Below are 20,969 nucleotides of genomic sequence, written 5' to 3'. Positions count from 1 at the left end.
AACACGAGGCTCGATCCTGGGACTCCGGGATCATGACCTGAGCCGAAGGCAGATGCTTAATGACTGAATCACCCAGGCACCCCTAGTTTTTAGTGTTTAAGTCTCATTCCTTTTTTTGTCTCATTCCTTTGTTTTCCCTAAGTATTTTGGGTTTTTTGGTGCTATCGTAAATGGATTGTTTTTGTAATTTCATTTCAGATTCTTATTGCTAGTTTCAGTTGATATTTGTATATTGATCCTGTATCTTGTAACCTTGGTGCACTCGCTTATTTGTGCTAAAAGCTTTTTAGTAGATTCCTTAGAGTTTTACATATAAGATCATGTCATTTGTGAAGATATAGTTTCACTTCTTCCTTTCCAAGCTGTTACAACCATTTAGCTCTTCTGTGTTTTGTTTTTGTTATTCTCTTCCTGTTGCCTCCTTCTGATTATTTGATTATCCTTTTATATTCTTATTTTAATTTTACTGTTGAATTTGTAATTATTCTTTTTTAAAATTGAGGTATAATTTACATATAACATTATATTAGTTTTGGGAGTACAACATAATGATCCAATGTTTGTATGTATTGTGAAATGATCACCACAATAAATCTAGTTAACATTCAACCTTATACATAGTAGTTATTCTTTTTTAAAAAAATAGCTTTAAAAAAAAAGCTTTTATTTATTTATTTGACAGAAAGAGACACAGCGAGAGAAGGAACACAAGCAGGGGGAGTGGGAGAGGGTGAAGCAGGCTTCCCGCTGAGCAGGGAGCCCAATGTGGGGCTCGATCCCAGAACCCTGGGATCATGATCTGAGCCAAAGGCAGCCTCTTAACCGACTGAGCCACCCAGGGGCCCTAGATGTGAAATTCTTGGTTGAAATTTTTTTTCTTTCAGCACTTCACATGTACCATCCCATTTTCTTCTGGCTTGCATAGTGTCTGAGAAATCTGTTGTACTTATTACCTTTGTCCCTCTCGGTCTTTTTTTTTTTTTTTCTTTTTTCTTTTTTCTGGCTGCTTTAAAGATTTTCCTCCTTATCACTGGTTCTCAGCAAGTCGATTGCCGAGTGTGCTGGGCGTGTGTGTTCATCTTGCTTGGGTTTACCAAGGTTCTTAGATCTATAAGATGGGGTTCTCATCAAATTTGGAAAGCGTCCCAAGTATAAGGAAACAGCCTCAAACTAGGCAGATGGGACAGTGTGCCTTTCACTGGAACAGCCCATAGGACAGAGCAGGAGTGGATGGGGGGATACTGAGTGGGGCTCCTGAGGCAGTGAGTTGGCACTAAGAGAGAGGATGAAGAAAGAGCCAAGGAAAGGTGCGGAGGAAGGCTGGGGTGGAGCCTGAAGTAGGGACCAGAGAAGAAAATTAATAGGGATAAAGTAATCCCTATTAGAGGCGGGACATAAAGATGGAAGACTGATGTAGGCAGCACTTGGGAAGAGAAGGTCAACCTGGAGGAGGAAGCCAGGTCAAAGAAAGACGAAGAGATTAAAACGGGCACACAACTTCGGAGGAGGGCAGCTAAGGAGGTCTGGACACTCAACCAGAGAAGGGAAGAAGAAATAGATAATGAACGAGCGGGTGAAGGATGAGAGGAGGGTGGAAAATAGAAGGAAGAACCACGTCCGACTGTTCAGAGCTCAGTAGCATCCCCAGTACCACCACCATGTGGAACCCGACTCATCCGCTCCAAAAGTAGGGAGAGGGCTCCCGCGGCAGAAACCGTAGACTTTAGCCCGGGTCCAGGCCGGCTCCAGGGGTCGGGTGGTGGAGGAGAGGCGAGGCCTCAGACTGGATCACCGCTCCTGGCCGCAACCCTTGCTTGTGCGTCCGCGCGTTGGGGATGCGCCTCTTTCACAGAGGCTGGAGGCCCAGGGGCGCAGCCAGCAAAGCAGAGAGAAACGGCGGAGGAATGAGGGCCCTGGGGACGTGGTGGGGTGGGGGGGGCACTGGCTGAATGGGAGAAGGCGCACCGAGCCCCCAAGCAGAAGGGCTGGCGGGCGAGGGAAGTGCGTTGAATGCCCAGCCCAAGGTCGTAAGAAGGATGCAGGGCTGGGTGGGAGCGGACGCGGAGTGAAGGAGCGTCGGGAAGCGGAGGGACTGGAGAGATCCAGGCCTGGGGTGGTCTGAGGGTGGAGGCTGCGTGGCGGCGGCCCAGGGGAGTGTTGGCGGCGAGAAAACTACCCCGGCTAAATCGTCCCTGTGGTTTTTCTCTCCTGATTTCCTAGTCCTGGAAGCTGCAGCATCAGAGGGCGATGCACGGTGAGGAACAGGTCTTTAAAGGGCAAAGGGAAGACCACCAGCAGGCGGTGGAGAGGGTGGGCGCGTCGGCGGAGGCGCAGATGTGGCCTAGTCCCAGGCAGAGCGGGGGGGGGGGGGCAGGACAATTTTGGCCCCTGGGTCCTCCCCTCCGCCCCGGCTGCCACCCCAAGCGCCAGCCGGGCGAAAGGGGCATTGATGCTGAGCCGAACCAGGGCTGGCCACGCCGAGCCGAAAGCAGGATGGAAGGGCGGGAGCCAAGGCCGAAGGGGCGGACGCAGGGTGGGGTCTCGCGCCCCATAAAGGGGCCGTGGAGACCGCGCTCTCCTCTGCGCGAGCGGCGGCCACCGGCGGGGAACACGGCGCGATGCCCGTTCCCTGCCAGCAGAGCCCGGTGCTGGCAGGCAGCGTCACTTTGGCCGCTCTGGGGGCACTGGTCCTGTACCTCGCGAAGCCCTCCGGCTACGGGAAGTACTCGGAGAGCCTGATGCCCGCCGCCACCCGCCTGTCCGCGCGCGCCGCCTGGTTCCTGCAGGAGCTGCCCTCCTTCGCGGTGCCCGCGGGGATCCTCGTCCGGCAGCCGCGCTCGCTCTTCGGCCAGCCGGCGACGGTGCTCCTGGGCCTCTTCTGCGCACATTACTTCCACAGGTAGCGTTTGCCCGCTGCGGGCGCGGCGCCCGGCCAGGCTCCAGGCGTCCAGGAGCGCAGCGCACCCGGGAACGCCGAGCGGAGCGCGGAGCCGTGCTCGAGGGGAGCCCCCGGCGGGCCCGGGCTGCGGGCGGGACGCCGGCCAAGGCGAGAAGCCGTCGCGGGGCAGACGCCTCCGGCACTTTCCCGGCCCCTCACGCCTCTCCGGCTGGCTCCAAATCCTCTGGCTGCTGCGGGGAAGGAGGCGAACGGGAGGGAGGCGAGCCTGCAAGGTTCCCTCCGCAACTGCGCGCTGGCCGCCTCACCTGTGGCGGCTCGCCCCCCTTCTCCCTTTCCATCTCCCTTCTCCTTTCCCTTGCAGGATGGGGGCAGGCTGGTTCTGGGATCCGGAGTGAGTCTACGTGTGGGCATCTCTCGAAGGACCCCCGGCTCAGAGGGGCCGATAACTTAATCTTTGTGGGTCGGAGGGAGGTGGGCAGAGCCCGAGCGGGACTTCCCCCGTGGGAGAGAGAACAGGATGGGGACCCACTGGCCTGAGCGAGAACCCCACTTCTCAGCACCCTTCCCCTCAAAGGGGGCCGCGCTCGCCACCAGCTCCTCTACCTGTCCCGTTGACGGAGTCGAAGTTAATGTAGAGCTCAAATGCTCTTCTAAATGAAGAGTCCCAAATTCAGGACAGCTTACCCTTCTGGTCTAAGGAAAGCCTGGAAAGAAATCAAAGGCTTTCGGACAATGACTACAGACCCTAAAAAAAGACTCCCAGGGGAGGGGAAGAGCACCTGAGTGAGTTGCTTGTCGTGCCCAGTCAGTCGTCTCTCGGAGCCCCACTGTGACCTTGTGAGATCTGTGTTTATGATGCCCGCTTTATAGACAAAGAAACCGAGGCTGAGTGAGGGTCAGTGACTAACGGAAGATGATGCAGCTAGTGCCCAGCCAGATTCAAATCTAAACCCATGGAACACCACCGTTCAGGGCGTTTTCACCGCGTTCAGCGGGCAGAAACCCCATGCAAGGAGAATCTGTGACAGAGAAAAGTTGCCAAACCAAGTCAAGAACGGACAGAAGCTCAGCCTTATTTTGAGTAGAGAATTCCTAGGGTCAAAAGACGACGGAAATCTAGATTGGAAATTAGGGAAAAGAATGCTGGAAGCTGAAAGGCACAATTCTTTTTCATAAGGATGCCTCATTTCATTTGTAGAGAAACAAATTTTAATCTGTCTAATCCTCTGGATCTTCTTTATTGGTCAAGATTTCATATTTATGCAATCTGAACTGAATTCTCATTCTTTTAAAAAGATGAGTATTGGCAAGCAATAAGAACTAAAATTTCAGAAATGGGTGTCCCTTCTGCAAATATTTACTAAAAGTCTGTTGCAGACAAGGTGCAGGCTTAATTAACGACCACATTATCTTACCCAGATTTAAGTGGTTTAATTTGTACAGAAAAAAAATATTGGGTGCAGGAGTTAAGAGGCTAGCTTTTCATTTCACTGTTTTTGGAACCAACATTTGACAAAAAAATATGATTCTATCAGACAGTTACTTTTATCTTCAAATTAACAACTGTCAGCACCATAAACAGTATTTTTATGAGGTCATTTCATCTTAAAGTAATGTGTAGTATTTTCCGATGGTCCTATTAACATAATTTTCAGACTTGTTTTTAAAATTAAAGTCACTGTGCACAATAAATGATGACCAGTACATTAAAAAAAAACAAACCCAAGGAAATAATTACCCATAAAATGAGTATCAACATACTGTCCATCTTCAGGGGAAAATTTAAAAGTCAAGGATTTGGGGATTGATGCTGACTGAGGGCATAATTGCCCACTGAGAACACAGTTCTGAGTTAGTTGTTCCTGAGACGTGAAGATGTCCCACCTTCCCCACTTGTGTGAACTCTTTTTTTTGAGGCCACTGGAGTATTGGATCTGTTATTTTGAGGGCTTATGAGGTGCTCAACACTCTTCATGAATTATCTACTAATTCTCATAGGCACTATTTTTACCCCCATTTTGCAGGTGAGAAAGTAGGGGGGAGGGAACGTTAAATAATCTGCCCAAGGTCACACAGTAACTTGGGGAGCCATGGTTCAGACCCAGGGTTCTGAATTCAGATCTCAGGCTCTTAGCTACCATGATAAACTGTTCTGTACTTGTTCTTGCCACCTTGTCCTTGCCTTTTAAAAACTATATTTAGGCTTAAAATTATTATTTTTTAATTCTGAAAATAATAAATGTTGACTAAAGAAAAAAAGGAAAATACAAAAGTAGAAAATTTTAACACCATAATTTTAACACCTAAGTATATCAGTGGTTAATGTTTTGGAACATTTCCATCAAGGCTTTTATTTTTCTTAGCAGATTTTTACACAGGCTTGTTATATTGAATATATATAGTTTTGTTCTGCTTGATTACCTAACATTTTATAATAAGTGTTTTCCTACATTATCATGGAATCTTTGTAAATATAATCTTAACGGCTGCATGGGATTTCATCTCATGTAAAAAGAATAATTTATCTATCCATTAATTTAGAGTTGGACATTTAATTTGCCCCCTTATTTTGCAGGGGGAAGCTAGGTTGAAGTGGTGATGCACATTTTTGCAACCTAAAATCTTTTCAGAAGTTAGGTGTGTTTTCTCAGTCAAGATTCCCAGAAGTGGTTCAAAGCCTATGAACATTTTTGTTTTGAGGCTTTAGGAGTCTTGTGGCTTGATAATGAGGGTACATTAAGAAAGAAGCATCAGGCTGCCTTGACCTCACCTTCTTCAGTAAATTGCTTGTGACACAGAGACTAAGATGAAGGGACAAGGGATCAGGAGGAAGGCTGGCTCAGGTGTGGCTTAGACTCTTGGAAAATGTCCCTTCAGGACTGTTCAGAACAGCAATATGTCCTATTGGATAGTAGTTAAAACTCTGCGTGCGCTTTTCTCCGTACAAAGAATTTAAGTTCCACAAGGGCAAGGATTTTTGTCTCCTCTCTTCATGGCTGTGTCCATAGTGTATAGAAAAGTGCTGGTGCATAGTTGGTAACCCACTAAGTTTGTTGAATGCATGAATGAATTCTGCCTCTGACATTGGTACAAGCGGTTGGATTGTGGGAGAGCCAGTGATTACTTAGAAATCACTGCTGAGATTGCATGGCTACGTCAACTGAGATAATTCTCCTCCCTTCAGAATCTATTGTTGTGAATGTTTGGATGGTCTAGCCAAATGGGAATGATTGCTGTGTAAGCACGTTGTCTAACCACACTGCCAAAGTTGTTTGAAGTCAGAGTTATCTTATCTCTTGTTGACCTTGCCTACAGCCCTGGAATGATCCTTTGCTCACACTCTCTGATTGATCCTCATTTTCCCAAGAAGGCTTTGTGTCCTATGCAATGATCGTCACACCACCCATGCCTGTGGCAGTTGATGTCTTTTTCAAGACTTGGATGTGACCTTGGTATTAGGCTGGAGAAGGAAAAGAAAGCTCTTTTCACAGAAAAGGAGATTATACTGTGAAAAGTTGCTTGCAGAGTGACTTTTCATGATGTGTATCCAGAAGCACCGTGCAATGCACACATTAGGGTCGGCTTGAATTTAGATCTTTCCTGGGGTTTAGATGTTTAAACAGATGACATTTCCTAACTAGTCAAATAAAATGATGGCTTCCATAGATGCATTTTTGCTTTATTGGTCAGTTCATTCTTCAGCAGCATAAATTCTTCCCTATTCTTCAAAACTCAGATCAGAATCACTTCCTCCAGGAAGCCTTCTCTGAGTCCCTTCTCCTCTGTGAATCCTGGTGTGATACCATTCCTTGGGCTTTCACAGCAGCCAGCGTGGCCTTCTAGGATGCACTTCACACGCTGGACCGTAATTATCTGCTTTAAGGAAACTTCATCCTCATCTGTCCACCCTCCTCATTTTACAGAAGTAAAGTGCCGAGTGGTTTAGCCAATTAGGGGCAAAGAGGAGGCTGGAATTTGAGTCCCCTGATGGGCCTTGCCAATGCTTCTCCAATCTCATAAGAGATAAGAGATTCAGAAGTAATCAAACCTCATGATGGAAACGAACTGATGGTTGCCCCAGGAGGGGGCAGGTAGAGAATGGGCAAAATTGAGTGATGAGTGAAGGGGAATGGGAAATACAGGCTTTCAGTAATGGACTGAATAAGTCGCTGGGCTGAGAGGTAGAGCACAGGGAATATAGTCAATGGTATATTGTAATGTGTTGTATGGTAGCTCTACTTGTGGTGAACATAGCATAATATATAATTTGTCAAAGCACTATGTTGTACACCTGAAACTAATGTAACATTGTGTGTCAACTACACTTCAATTAAAAAAAGAGAAATGTGTCTTTAAATATAAAACAAAATCATAAAAACTCAAAAAAAAAAAAACAAACCCAAAAACCTCATGAAGGAAATTACTCATTGGCTGAGAGTCAGAGTATTGACTGATGCTGGAAAACACCTAGACAAATTTCTTCTCTGGCAGATTGAGAAGAAAGGCCATGCAGGAGAAGCCACATTCTTGTGGTCACCTAATCATGTGTTAAGGACATTCATGAGGCATAATTTGATCAAGTATGATTAACTGAAAGATTCTTCAGAATGAGGGTTAGCAAACTTTTTCTGTAGAAAAACCAGATAGTAACTCTTCTAGGGTTCGCAGGCATACAGTCTCTGTTACAACTATTATACTCTGCTATTGTAGCATGAAAGCAGCCACAGATAATATGGACACAAATGAGTGTGGTTGTGTTCCAGTAAAACTTCACTTACACAAACAGGGAGTGGGCAGTATTTGGCCTGTGGGTCCCAGTTCTGGCCAGCCCCTCCTTAAGAAAACCATGAATGGCATCGCTCTACAATCAGTAAATTGATTACATTCCTGGTAATACTATAATAAAATTTTGTTAAATCCTGTAGCAAAGCAGTGGGCCAATTCTAGAATATATCTGGTCCATTTAAACAGGAATTTGGTAGTAACATTTTCTGAGAATCCCTAGGTTCCAAGTCCTTTATCTGAACACTTGTGGGAAATAGTAGGAGTCTTGGAGTTTACATTCTAAATGGGTCGACATCATAAGCACATCTGAAAAATGTAGAGCTCCCTTTGCCAAAAATATAAACAAGTGTTCGAGATCGTGACCATTTCATTTTTGCCACATTGAAGAAAAGCTGAAGTTCTTGCTCATTCTACCGTAACGTCACTTAAAAAGAACAAGATGAGGAAACAATGATCCAAATTGGTGAAGTGGTGTGTATGAGGTCACATGGCTAGGAAGGGACAGAGTGGGGCTTGAACCCAGTGTCCTGATTCTTTATCAGAGTTCCACACGCTCAGAACCATGCAAAGTCCTGTGGGAGACCCCGAAGTACAACACCTTGACCTCCAGGAGGAAGACAAGAAAGAATCATCATGTGTCTCTCATTCTTTCTCTTGTGAAAGTTGGTGGTGGCAATGTCAGTCTGAGAGGCTTAGAGCAGATGGGAAAATGCAAATTGAGGGGGACCTCCAGGGGGCCACAGTCATGCCCCAGAATGTGCTGTCTCTGTTGCTCGTCTGTGCTTGGGTGTTCATGGACTAGAGGGCACTCCTCTCCCCCAGCCAAGTTCAGAACCAACTGAGAGATAAACCTAGGAGTTAAGCAATAGTGACCACCCTTATTAGAGCTCATTAAAGCTGAGTTGGGGCAATGTGGCTTACATGTGGGCCTCCTAACACTGTACCTCAAGAATGCCCAGCAACACTCAGAAAACCTGTTCTGAGAAGGCAGCAGAGTGGGAGGTGGCCTGAGCTACACACACCACTTGAGAGGTGCTGCTTTTAAGTTTACCAGTCAGGCAATTTGCTTCTCCTTCCTTGAGGAGGAATGAGTTGGGGACAGTGGAAAGGCCAGGAGGGATACTCAAAATGATGGGCCCTCAGCCAGCAGGAGGGGGGGAGCATAAATGCTTTCTGTTTTTTTTTTTATTATGTTAATCACCATACATCATATCATTAGATTTTGATGCAGTGTTCCATGATTCATTGTTTGTGTATAACACCCAGTGCTCCATGCAGAACGCGCCCTCTTTAATACCCATCACCAGGCTGACCCATCCTCCCACCCCCCTCCCCTCTAGAACCCTCAGGTTATTTCTCAAAGTCCATAGTCATGGTTCGTCTTCCCCTCCGAATGCTTTCTGTTTCTAGAACAGAAAAGTTGTCTGTCTATTGATTTTTGCCAGAGCCTGGCAACTTGGTTCTGGAGCCTGGGGCCCCTCCCATTCTACTTTTTGACTCCCTGCCACATATGGCAATGGGGCCATCAAAATCTGGAATCGAGTTGTTTAAAAAGTCGCCGTGCTCAACACAGGATCCTTTAGTAAGAGCTCAGCATAGGAGGTCTAAATTAAAAAATCCTCTGAACTGAGGCCAGCAGTGCAATTTGCCTTCCATTTGGTTAGGGAAGGGGGAAAAGGAAAGGGAAACCAATATTTATTGAGCTCGGGGTGTTCCAGGAGTTATGTTACATGATTTACATTGGTTATCTCATTTTGTCTTTGAGACAATCCACTATTATTAATGCTTTTTCACAAATGACTGCACTCCATCTGATTGCAGTGATTGGTGGGGGTGAGTGGGAGTGATGGGCAGGCACTGGAACTGGTCCTCAAAGAATGGTCCATTCCCAGACTTGTGGGGTGGGAATGTGATGGTCAGTCAGGAAAAGGGGCTTGATAACCTATGACCTAAAATTGCCCGGTTCTTCAGATACTCTGACTTGGAATGCCTCTCCTCCTTTTAATATCCAATATCTTTTGAATATATGCCATAATATCCAATCCTACTATCCAGACCTTAATCAGGCTCCACGCCCTTTTCAAAACTCTTCTTTTATACTTGGGCCATGCTGTCAAAAGCTGATCCTAGAACTTACCGTGAAGAAAATAGGCAATATGCTTTTGACAGATTTCCTACTTGACCGTGAAACACCCCGTGATCCTTTTCTGTGTATGGTGTCTGTTTCTCTCTCCTGGCCCTATCTGCTCTCTTTAACAACAGTACAAGGCCTCACTTCAGTCTTTCATTGAGTGTTCTTTACTTGCCCAACGTTGTATATCTGTTGAACAAATCTAAATATTGGAGTATTGGATCCTTTTTTTTCATATTATTGAGTTGTGAAAGTTCTTTATGTATTCTGGATACAAATTCTTTACCAGATATATGCTTTGCAAGTATTTTCCCCCAGTCTGTGTGGCTTTTATTTTTCATTCTCTTGACCATGTCTTTTGAAAAGCAGGAGTTTAAAATTTTAATGCTATCCAACTTTTCTATTTGTTTTTGTGCTTTTGGGGTCATATCGAAGAAATCTTTAGGTCATGAGGGTTTTCTCTTGGTTTCCTTATAAAAGATTTATAATTTTGGGTTTTACATTTATGTATATGATCCATCTTGAGTTACTTTCTTTTTTTTACATGGGGGAGGGGCAGAGGGAGATGGAGCGAAAGAATCTTAGGTAGGCTTCAAGCCCAGCCCGGAGCCTGACATGGGGCTTAGTCTCACAATCCTGAGATCATGACCTGAGCTGAAATCAAGAGTTGGACACTTAACCAACTGAGGCACCCAGGCATCCTCAGTTAATTTTTATATAGTGTTAGCAGTATGAATCAAAGTATGAATCATCTTTTATTGTGTATGGATATCCAATTGTTTCAGTATCATTCATTGAAAATACTGTTCTTTCTTTAATGAATTGCTCTTGCATCTGGTGATATGAACAGATACTTCGCTAAAGAAAACATAAAGGCAAATAAAAGCATGAAAAGATACTCAACATCATTAGTCATTAGGGAAATGTAAATGAAAGCAAAATGGGATACCAGTATGCAACCACTAGAATGGCTGGAATTAAAAAGACTGACCATACTAATTCACCTACATTGTTGATGGGAATGTACAATGGCAATCACTTTGGAGAATATTTTGACAGTCTCTTAAAAAGTTAAACATAAATCTACCATATGACCTAGCTATTCCATTGCTAGCTATTTTCCCAATAAAAATAAAAGCACATATTTATAGAAAGATTTGTATGCAAATGTTGGTAGTAGCTTTAGTTGTGGTAGCCAAAACCTGGACACAACCCAAACGTCCATTAACAGGTGAATTAGCAAACAAACTGTGTTGTATCCATATAATAGAATACTATGTATCAATAAAAATGAAGGAACTATTGATGTGTGCTACAACATGGGATGAAATTCAAAATGATTATTCTGGGTAAAAGAAACCAAGCCAAAAGAGTGCATGCTTTATGATTCCATTTATATAGAATTCTATGAGCTTGAAACTAATCTAGAGTACATAAAGTATCAGTGGTTTCCTAGGGGAAAACAGGGATAGAAGGTGGGATTATGAAGGGTATGAGCAAACTTTTGGTGGTGATGGATGTGTTCATGATTTGATATCATGATAGTTTCAAAATTTATCAGAGTACATACTTTAAATTTGTGCAGTTGGTTGTTAATTGTACCTCAATAAATATTAAAAACATTGTAGGTGGGCCAGTGGGAAAATTGTATGTATATGTGGCCCTGTGTCCCACTGGGAATTGCTCTAAGTTTTTGTGAGGCTAATCTGGCCATGTTTAACGGTAGCTGAAAAACTGTTCACTTTTTTGTTTGTTTGTTTCATTTTGTTTTTTTTTTTTGGCTCAGGAATTTCATTTAGGGGAAATTCTCAAGGGAAAGAATCTAAAAGAAAGAAAGCAATTTATGTAAAAGTATAGTGTTACTATTCACAACTGTGAAACACTGGAAGTTACTTAAATGCTCTATAATTAAGTGCTGATTATAATCAATATGACTGAATATCATGTATACTTACAAATACTAGTTTTTTGGACTATATGATGAAAATAGGTATGTAAAATCATTTAGTAAAAAATAGCACATAAAGAGTACACTGTGAAAAATCCACATTAACATGTATGAATTAATATTGGTAATGGTTGGAATACAAAATGATGGAATTAGCTGATACTTCAGGTTTGCATTTTTCTTTTCTAAGATTTATTTTAGAGTGGGGGAGGGGCAGAGGGAGAGGGAGAAAGAGTATCTCAAGCAGACTCCTTGCTTGATCTCATGACCCAGAGATCATGACCTGAGCTGAAATCAAGAGTCTGATGCTCAGCTGACTGAGTCACCCAGGCGCCCCGGGTTTGCATTTTTTCTTGTAATATTTTCAGTGTTCAGTGGTTTAACTCCCGCTAAACCTAATAGGAGAAATAACACTGATACTACAAGGTTTTAAGAAGTACCTTGCAAACTGACCATGCAATTAAGTGTCCATAGAGATCAAGATACTCCTACAAGTAGGCACTGCTTTGAAGGATTTGCTTTGAGGGAAAAGTCACCATTTATGTATAAGTTCTCTTTTACTAAGCCACTATGACATCACTAGCTCCTCTAATTGTCACCTTTCATATTGATACTTTGAGTTTGGATGTTGAAGGTCCCTTAAAATGTAATCATGTTACTTGGTAAGTTGCCAACACGCAAATATCCTTTTTATATCTGTAGAATCTATGGGGATATCACCTCTCTCATTCTTAATAATGGTAATTTATGTCTTCTCACTACCTCCCCATCTGTCTAGTTAGAGCTTTATCAATTTTATTAATCTTCTCAAGGAACCAGATTTTGGTTTCATTAAGTTTCTCTATTGATTTTTCTGTTTCCTATTTATTTGTTTTCTGTTTTGATATTTATATTTATCTTCCTTCTACTTTGGGTTTGATTTGTTCTCCTTTTTCTAGTATCTTAAGGCAGAAATTCAAGTTATAGATTGAGACCTTCTCCTTTTTCTAATGTAGGCACTTATTGCTATGAGTTTCACACAAAAAACTGCTTATTGCACCTCACAAATTCTTATGTATTGTTTTCATCTTAATTCATTTCAAAATATCTTTTTTATTCCTTCTCTGATCCATGGGTTATTTGGAAGGGTGCTATTTAGTTTCCAAATGTTTAGGGATTTTCCAGATATTTTATGTTACTAATTTATAATTTAATTCCACTGTGGAATATTGCTATTTGTCCCTCTGTTGTTTGTTCCCATTTTCTCTTTATCCTCTATCATTTGGATTGTTATTTTTTCATTTTATATCTTTTTGGCTTATTACCTATAACTCTTTTGTTAGTTTGCTTATAGGTTTATTGCATGCATCTTAAATTTATCACAGTCTACCTTCAAGTATTATTATGCCATTTCATGTACAGTATAAGAATATGAAATAAATACTTCCATTTCTTCTCTTGAAATTTATGTGACCATCATTATTTGTTTTACTTATATGAATGCTATAAAAAGCTTCACCATACTGCTATTATTTTTTTAAACAATTATCTTTTTTAAAATAAAAAAATTATTTATTTGAGAGAGAGACAGAGTGAGAGAGGGAGAGAGAGAGAGCCTGAGTAGTGGGGAGAGGCAGAGGGAGAAGCTTACTCCCTGCTGAGTGGGGAGCCTGATGCAGAGCTCAATCCCAGGACCCTGAGATCATGGCCTGAGCTGAAAGCAGATGCTTAACTGACTGAGCCACCCAGGCATCCTGGTCAATTATCTTTTAAAGAGATTTAAATAATGAAAAACTTATATATTTACCTGTGTAGTTGCCACTTCTGATGTTCTTCACTTTTGGGGATTGATCCATATTTATATCTGGTATTATTTTTTATTTTGCCTGAAGAACTTTATTTCTTTTAGAACAGTTCTTTTAGATTTTGAATATCTGAAAATGTCTTTATGTCTCCTTTGTTTTTGAAGATATGTATTTCTAGGATATAGAATTCTAGAATGACAGCTATCCTCGTGCAGTACTTTAAAGATGTAACTCCACTGTCATCTTGCTTGCATTGTTTATAAAAAGAAATCTGCTGTCTTTCATATCTTTGTTCCTCTGTACATGTGTCTTTTTATCTCTACTTTTAGTATTTTCTCCTTATCATTGGTTTTGAGCAATTTATTATGTTCTTTGGCATAGTTTTCTTCATGACTTTAATGCTGGGGTTCTTTAAACTCCTTAGATCCATGGATTTAAGGTTTTCATCCAAATTTGGACTGTTTTTATACATTATTCTTCATCTCCCTGCTTCTCTCTCCTATTGTTCAGAAACTGCAATTACAAATCTATGAGGCCCACACATGTATAAAACCATCCCAGAGCTTGCTGATGCTCCTTTCATTTTTTGTGATTCTTTTTTTTTCAGTGTATTTCATTTTGAGTAGTTTCTATTGCTGTGTTTTCAATTCATAGTCTTTTCTACTGCATTGTCTTAGCCTCTTAATTCCATCTGGGATATTTTCAACTCGGACATTGTAGTTTTAATCACTAGAAGTGTGATTTTGGTCTTTCTGCTGTCTTCCATGTCTCTACTTAATTTTGTGAACATTTGGAATGCAGTTATAATAGCTGTTTTTTAAAAATTGAAGTACTTTCAGGTGTATGACAGAGTGATTCAACCAGTTTATACATTTTGCTGTGCTCACCACAGTGTAGCTACCATTGGTCACATACAACACTTTTACAATACCAATGACTATCTTCCCCATGCCATACCTTTTATCCCCATGATTTATTCATTCCATAACTGGAATAGTTATAATAGCTGTTTTAATGTCATTGTCTGCTAATTCTAACATCTGTATCATTTCTATGTCAGTTTTGATTGATTTTTCTTCCAATTATGGGGAAGAAATGCCTGGTAATCTTTGATTGGTTGGTCAATCTTTGGTTGGTTGGGTGTTAAATATTTTTGTATTCCTATAAATATTCTTGAGCTTTACTCTGGGATGCAGTTAAATTACTTGGAAATAATTTGATCCTTTCAGGTCTTGATCTGATTTTTCTAAGTGGTTTTGGAAGAGTGCTAGTGACAGGGCTAATTAATCCTTTCCTCTGAGGTAAGACCTTTATGAATATTCTATCCAATGTCCCATGTATTATGACTTTCTATGTCTGGCTGTTAGGAAGGGGGGCTCTATTCCTGACCATGTGTGAATACTGGGCACTGTTCCCTTTAATCCTTTTGAGTCATCCTTTCCTTACATAAATGCGTTAATTAAGGCTCTGTTGAATACTTGAGAAGGATTCTCTGCAGGTCTCTTTGTATCTCTCTCATCTTCAGTACTCTGTCCTGAGGCTTCTAGATTTCTTGATCTAGAATCTCAGTTGTGTTTCCTCAGTGCAGCAAGTCTTTAAACTTCTGTCTGAGATCCCCTTCCCTGAAAGGAAAAATTCTCTCAAAGAAGTCACCTGGATCAGTTGTTATAGGGCTCATGTCATTTTTATGTGTCTCTCAGGGATCCTTGTCTTTCATTGCCTGATGTTCAATGTTTTGTAAATCATTATTTCATATAATTTGTCTTGTTGTTTTGTATTTTTGTTGTTCAGCCTGGAGGGTAAATCTAGTCCTTGTTACTCCATCTTGACTGGAAACAAAAGTCCCTCCGATGGGTTTTAGCATTCATCTTTGCTAATTTGATCATTTGTAGTACTTGTTGACTTGTAGGTTTTAGTAGCCTCTGCTTGTACTCAGTGTTATTATACTGAAGCTCATTGGTTTGTGTTTCTAAACTTTCCACCAATTTGTTATGAGTGTTTCTGTCTTAGCTCAGGTTGCTATAACAAAGCATCATAATTGAGACACCTAGGTGGCTCAGTCAGTTAAGCATCTGCCTTCAGCTCATGTCACAATCCCAGGGTCCTGGGATTGAGTCCTGCATTGGGCTCCTTGCTCAGCAGGGAGCCTGCTTCTCCCTCTGACTGATGTTCCTTCTGCTTGTGCTCTCTCTCTCTCTCTGACAAATAAATAAATAAATAAATAATCAATCTTAAAAAAAAAAAAACCACCAGAATCTGGGTGGTTTATCAACAACAGAACTTTATTTCTCACAGTTCTGGAGGCTGGAAGTCTAAGATCATGGTGCCAGCAAGGTCCAGTTTGGGTGATGGGCCTTTTCTGGTTGATGGTTTCAGATGGCTGACTTCCTGTTGTATCCTCACATGGTGGAAATAGGGTGAGTTAGCTCTCTGGCCTCATTTTATAAGGGCACTAATCCTGTTCATGAAGGTTCAACCTCCATGACCTAATTTCCTCCAAAGGCCCCATCTCCAAATACCATCACATTGTGGATTCAATTTTAACATATGAATTTTGGGGGGACACAAACATTTCATCCATAACAGTTTCCTTTTTTTTCTCCATTTAACCCTATTGCTTTTTCCGTCCTCAGGCTTAATGTGCAATTACCTTTAGGTCCCATGTTACAAGTTTCTAAACTTGTGGAGAGCTAAGCATGATAGGAGAATGGTGGCTTCCTTTACAGGAGTTATGTGGCTCCATGTAGCTGTTGCTGGCAAGGTGGCCCTAAGACTATAAGGTGGGGGATAGAGTGTGGGAGATACCAGCAGGTGCTTATGAATGACAGGTTGAAACTTACACATGGTAAATTCTGCCACAGAGACCCCAGAAAAGGCTTTTTCTTTTTTCATCAGTGTGAACAACGGAAGATGTAGGAGGGAGATGCACTGAGGCAGATCCATCTTTGAAAGTTGTGCCCTTTGATCAGGGCTACTTAGTCCCAGGACAATATTTGTAGAATGTAGATATGAAGGTCGAAACTTCTCAGAGGTTCTCAGAATGATGGCACTATATAGGCCTCATTGCCACATGGCTGTACAGAACAGTTTCCAGACAATATGAGAAGCCCTATAAAGCTGGGCTGCAGTATGAAGCCAAACAGCTGGAATTAGAAAACCAGAAATTTCTTTTTGCAAACAATGAGAAATAAAGGAGACAAAATTGCAGCTTAGAGAAATGGTGTATTTGTGTCCAACAGTGAACATGCCTTGCCCTGAGCCTACAATAATAGGCTTACTGAACTTTGTGCTTCAAGCTGAAAACTACCCCATGCCACCATTTACAATTTATTTATTTGGTCATGAGCAGTTAGCATGAATGGTTGAGCAGGTATGCCTACACAATGCCAAAATCTACCTCAAATTGATCAACTTAAACAAAAAAAATTAGTTATTCAAATTAATCTATTAATTACTCAGGCCAAGAGGTTGTCTGATTCTCTTGGTATACTCAGATTTTCACCTTTGAGGGTATAAGTAGTGGTCAGTAGTAATATGTCTCTTGTAAGAGATTGTACCTCAATGATGATTATCTTTCTATCACTCAGAGGAACCCTCAAAGTTCCTTAAAACTTTGGTAATTCATCATATGTTTAGATTGAACTTCTATGTAGGGGCAGAAAGGAAGAGAAGTGAGTTCCAGGGTCTCCCAATACTACCAGGACATAAATATAAAGATATAAAAACACATAAATAGAAAATTAAAAATAGTTTGCTGTATTTTAGGTGTTCATGAGCTAATCATCTCAGTGTTTTACATAATTTAAATAGATCTGCTGGATCATGACCACTAGATAATTCAAACCAGATCACATCTGCTGGACATTGACAATGGGACCTGACTATCCTCACTTGTAGGGTGTTGGAGCAAGATGAGAAGAAGTCACAGGATCCTTGGGGGAAACCTCAGATTTTTTTCCCATGGTACAGCCCTTGATACGAAATGGTCAGCTACTCTGCTGCAGGAAAAAAACAATGTGGTATTATTGACTTGGGCCTTTCACTAGGTTTTGCATTCTAATTTCTCTGTGTAGACATAGCTTTTGGAGAAGCCAAACATCTAGCCAATGCTAACTTGAAAGAATTAGTTAAATCTGCAATTGGAGGTTATTATGTCAGTGTTTTTTAACCCTGGCTGCACATTAGAATCATCTGGGGGAACTCTTAAGAACTGCTGATGTTCAGGATTCTGTGCTGAAGATTATGAATAATTTGTCTTCAGTGTGCTTCTTCCTCTTTAGTGTTCCTAAAGCCCTTCGAGTGATTTGAAAGTGCTACCAGAAGTGAGAACCTCTGATGTACACAAATTTCCACATAGTAACTGCTATAGAGCAGTGGTCAAGAGCATAAACTCTGGAATTAGCTCCACCTGGACTTAAATCCTACCTCTATATTTCATAGCTGTGTGACCCTGAGCTAGCTTAAGCTCACTGTGCCTCAGTTTCCTGATCTGTAAAATGGGATACTTATAATAATATCTATTTCCTAGGGTAACTATAAAGATTAAATGAGTTAATGTGTGCAAAGAACATAGTAAGCACTATATAAACATTAGTTGTCTGTTGTCCTTTGTTGGTATTTCCCTACCAAATGTCTGAACTGAAATTAATTTCAATGGCCTAATATTATTCTAACAAGGTGTATTAGTTCCCTGTAACAAATTACCACAAAGTGGGTAGCTTAAAATAACAATTTTTTTTTTCTCTCACCATTCTGGAGGCCAGAAGTCTGAAATCATGGTGTCAGCAGGGCTTTGCTCCCTCAGGAAGCTCGCATTCCTTGTCTCTTCCGTCTTCTGGTGGCTGTCAGCATTCCTTGGCTTATGGTCACATCTCTGTTCTCTGTCTTCACATTGTCTTTTGTCTGTGTGTCTTTCTTCTCTTTTTCTGTCCCTTTCTTGTATGAGGATACATGTGATTGCATTTAGAGTACACCAGGACTATCCAGGATAATCACCTCAAGATCCTTAATTTAATCACATCTTTTGCCATATAACACAATCTTCACTCTTTTGTTATAAAGTAATATTCAAAGTTCTGGAGATTAGGGCATGGACACATCTTTTCTAGGGGGCCACTATTCAACCCATGACACAAGGTCCATAAAAAAATGTAAGCTTGGATGGGATGCATCACTGACTCATTCCATGTTTAGTCACCTTTGCATTTGGCCTGCACATCCCACTCTCTCATATATCCAAAACCATTATTTACAATAATAGGTATCATCTTTGTATATACAGACAAGTGACTATTCATTGTCAGTGTTTGTTATTTCTTGGAAAGGACTCAGGGAAGTGAGCCAGGGCTCAGAGGACTAGTTGGCTCAATGCCTTTGGCAGGTAGAGAGGCTCCAACAAGGAAAGAACCTCTTGGTAGGTTCTGCTCCAAAGGGAATAATTGGGGGAAACTCTATTTTATGATTAAATGCAACCCAAAACCCTCACCAATTCTGGCTTTATATTTGGAAAAGTTTGATGCTTATTTCAGAGAGAACAGTGTGATTGTGCTTTAATCAGGACTCTTTCAGTTCCAAGTGACAGAAGGTCTATTCAAATAGGCTGAAGTAAAACCTGAATTTATTAATGCTCATGATTGAAAAATTCCAGCTTCAGGTCCAGATTGATGCAGTGGTTCCAAAGATACAATCAGGACTCAGTTTCTCTCTCTAGTTCTTGGCTCTGCCTTTACTGGTTCTGTTCTCAGAAAGGCTGTCCTTTAGTGGTGGCAAGATAACTGTAGCATCTAAGAGCTTATATCCTCTCTGATCTAGGACACATGAAGAAGAACAGTTCTCAAAAAAATGTAAGCAAAACTTTATTAGGATTTGTTGGGTCATGTGCCCATCTCTGAAACAACCAGTGTGATAAGGCTATCCCTATTTTGATTGGCTGAGGGACCTGGAGAGGATGAACCCTATCATGGGCTAAAATGGGAAGGTGATCCAAGGTAGTTACTCTAAGAAGGAAGAACGAATGTTAGGTGGCAAATGCAACAGATGCAATAGATCTTTGGGCTAAAATGTCTGAAAACCAAACCTGGGTTCTTTTAAGAGGCATGTGGGACTTTTTTTTCCCCAGTTGTATATGATGATCACAATTTCTCTTTCCAATTGGAAATGCATGAGTTATTTTGAAGCAGAGGACCTTCATTTGAATCCCATCTCATGTGGCCCTAGGAAAATTACCCTATCTGTGAGCTTCAGATTTTTCCCTGGCTCAGCAATAGCAATCTCTCTCTCTCTGGATATCAGGATAGATGCCTACTTATCAGGACCTTCCATCACCTGGGTGCATAAACAGAATAGGCCTACTTGAACACAATCTGATTGGTACCAAAGAACCATCTGCCCCTACAACTCTTTTCTTTGGGCTCTAAAACATGTCTGAAATTCTTACCATTCAAGTGTTTTGTTTTGTTTTAAAGCAATATGTTTCCAGAGAGCCAGGTAAAAAATGCAAATAGATCCAAAGGAGAGACAACACGAAATCCTGCATCATTGACTGCTCCTTGTCTGCCATCGTGGAGGGTATGGGCCAAAGTCACCTTGGGAGATGTTTTTCGTTGCCACATGCAAGGCAACCAACAAGACTTTGAGAAAAATGTCCTTTCACATTCATTTGAGCATTCTTTTCTCACTACTTCTCCTGTCACTCAGGCAGGGCCTTCATGTTCCCTGGAGATACCCAATGACAGGGAATCTCCACATTGAAAAACTCTATCTAGGGTTCTCCTTTCCCCGAGTATGTCCAGTTGCAAAATGGCATCTCTCCTTCATAATCACAATTCTCATTTTCACAGTGAAGTTGATCTTAGGTAGGGTGAGTGCCACCTGATTATTATTTGATTAAAGCATTCCTGTGAAGCGTGAATGAGTGACAGGCTCAACTTTCTTTCAGGGGGGGTAGGGTTTAATCTTCAATCTTCTATTTTGTTGTAAGAGATTTTTTTTGAGAAGGGTAACTTGTGTCACTTTCCTAGTCTTTAAGATCAGTTGCAAACGTAGTCACAACAGGTGCTAACTCTGCTTCTGAAAGATTGTTGGCCATAGGGGTTAGCCATCACTTAGAAGATAACAGGAAGTAGAGCATCCTGAGGGATTGGGACAAAAGAATGGTAGGTTTCATTAAGAGAATTGGAAAACTGTTAAGATTGGGAAATTTCCAGGAAAAAGAAACCTTTTGGGGTATGACCAAGCATGTCTATGTCATGAGTGTTTGGGATCTTGAGAACCTGAGAGAAAGAGGGAATCAGGAGGAGAGGGCCCCATAAGGGGGATATGATGTGAGCAGACACAAAAACTAAGTAAGGCACAAAGACCAGTATCACTGTTGGTCTTTTGCTGGCCCTCATATTTATAGAGAGAAACTGATATATTCCTTTG

The 20,969-nt window shown here is 41.6% G+C and overlaps 1 protein-coding gene across 1 annotated transcript in view; it reads left to right on the top strand.

Moving 5' to 3' along the window:
• Positions 1-2,618: 2,618 nt before the first annotated feature.
• SRD5A2 (steroid 5 alpha-reductase 2) overlaps positions 2,619-20,969 on the top strand; it is a 41,790-nt gene continuing 23,439 nt past the window's right edge. Inside the window, exon 1 of the mRNA XM_028117105.1 lies at positions 2,619-2,899. Within this exon, the coding sequence (XP_027972906.1) occupies positions 2,619-2,899 (281 nt within the window). The remainder of the gene's footprint in view (positions 2,900-20,969) is intronic.

This window comes from Eumetopias jubatus, unplaced genomic scaffold (assembly GCF_037043125.1).
Source record: "Eumetopias jubatus isolate StellerSeaLion01/CBP00866 unplaced genomic scaffold, mEumJub1_p1.0 scaffold_9, whole genome shotgun sequence".
Taxonomy (NCBI): Eukaryota; Metazoa; Chordata; class Mammalia; order Carnivora; family Otariidae; genus Eumetopias; species Eumetopias jubatus.
This window is presented reverse-complemented; position numbering and strand designations above follow the sequence as displayed.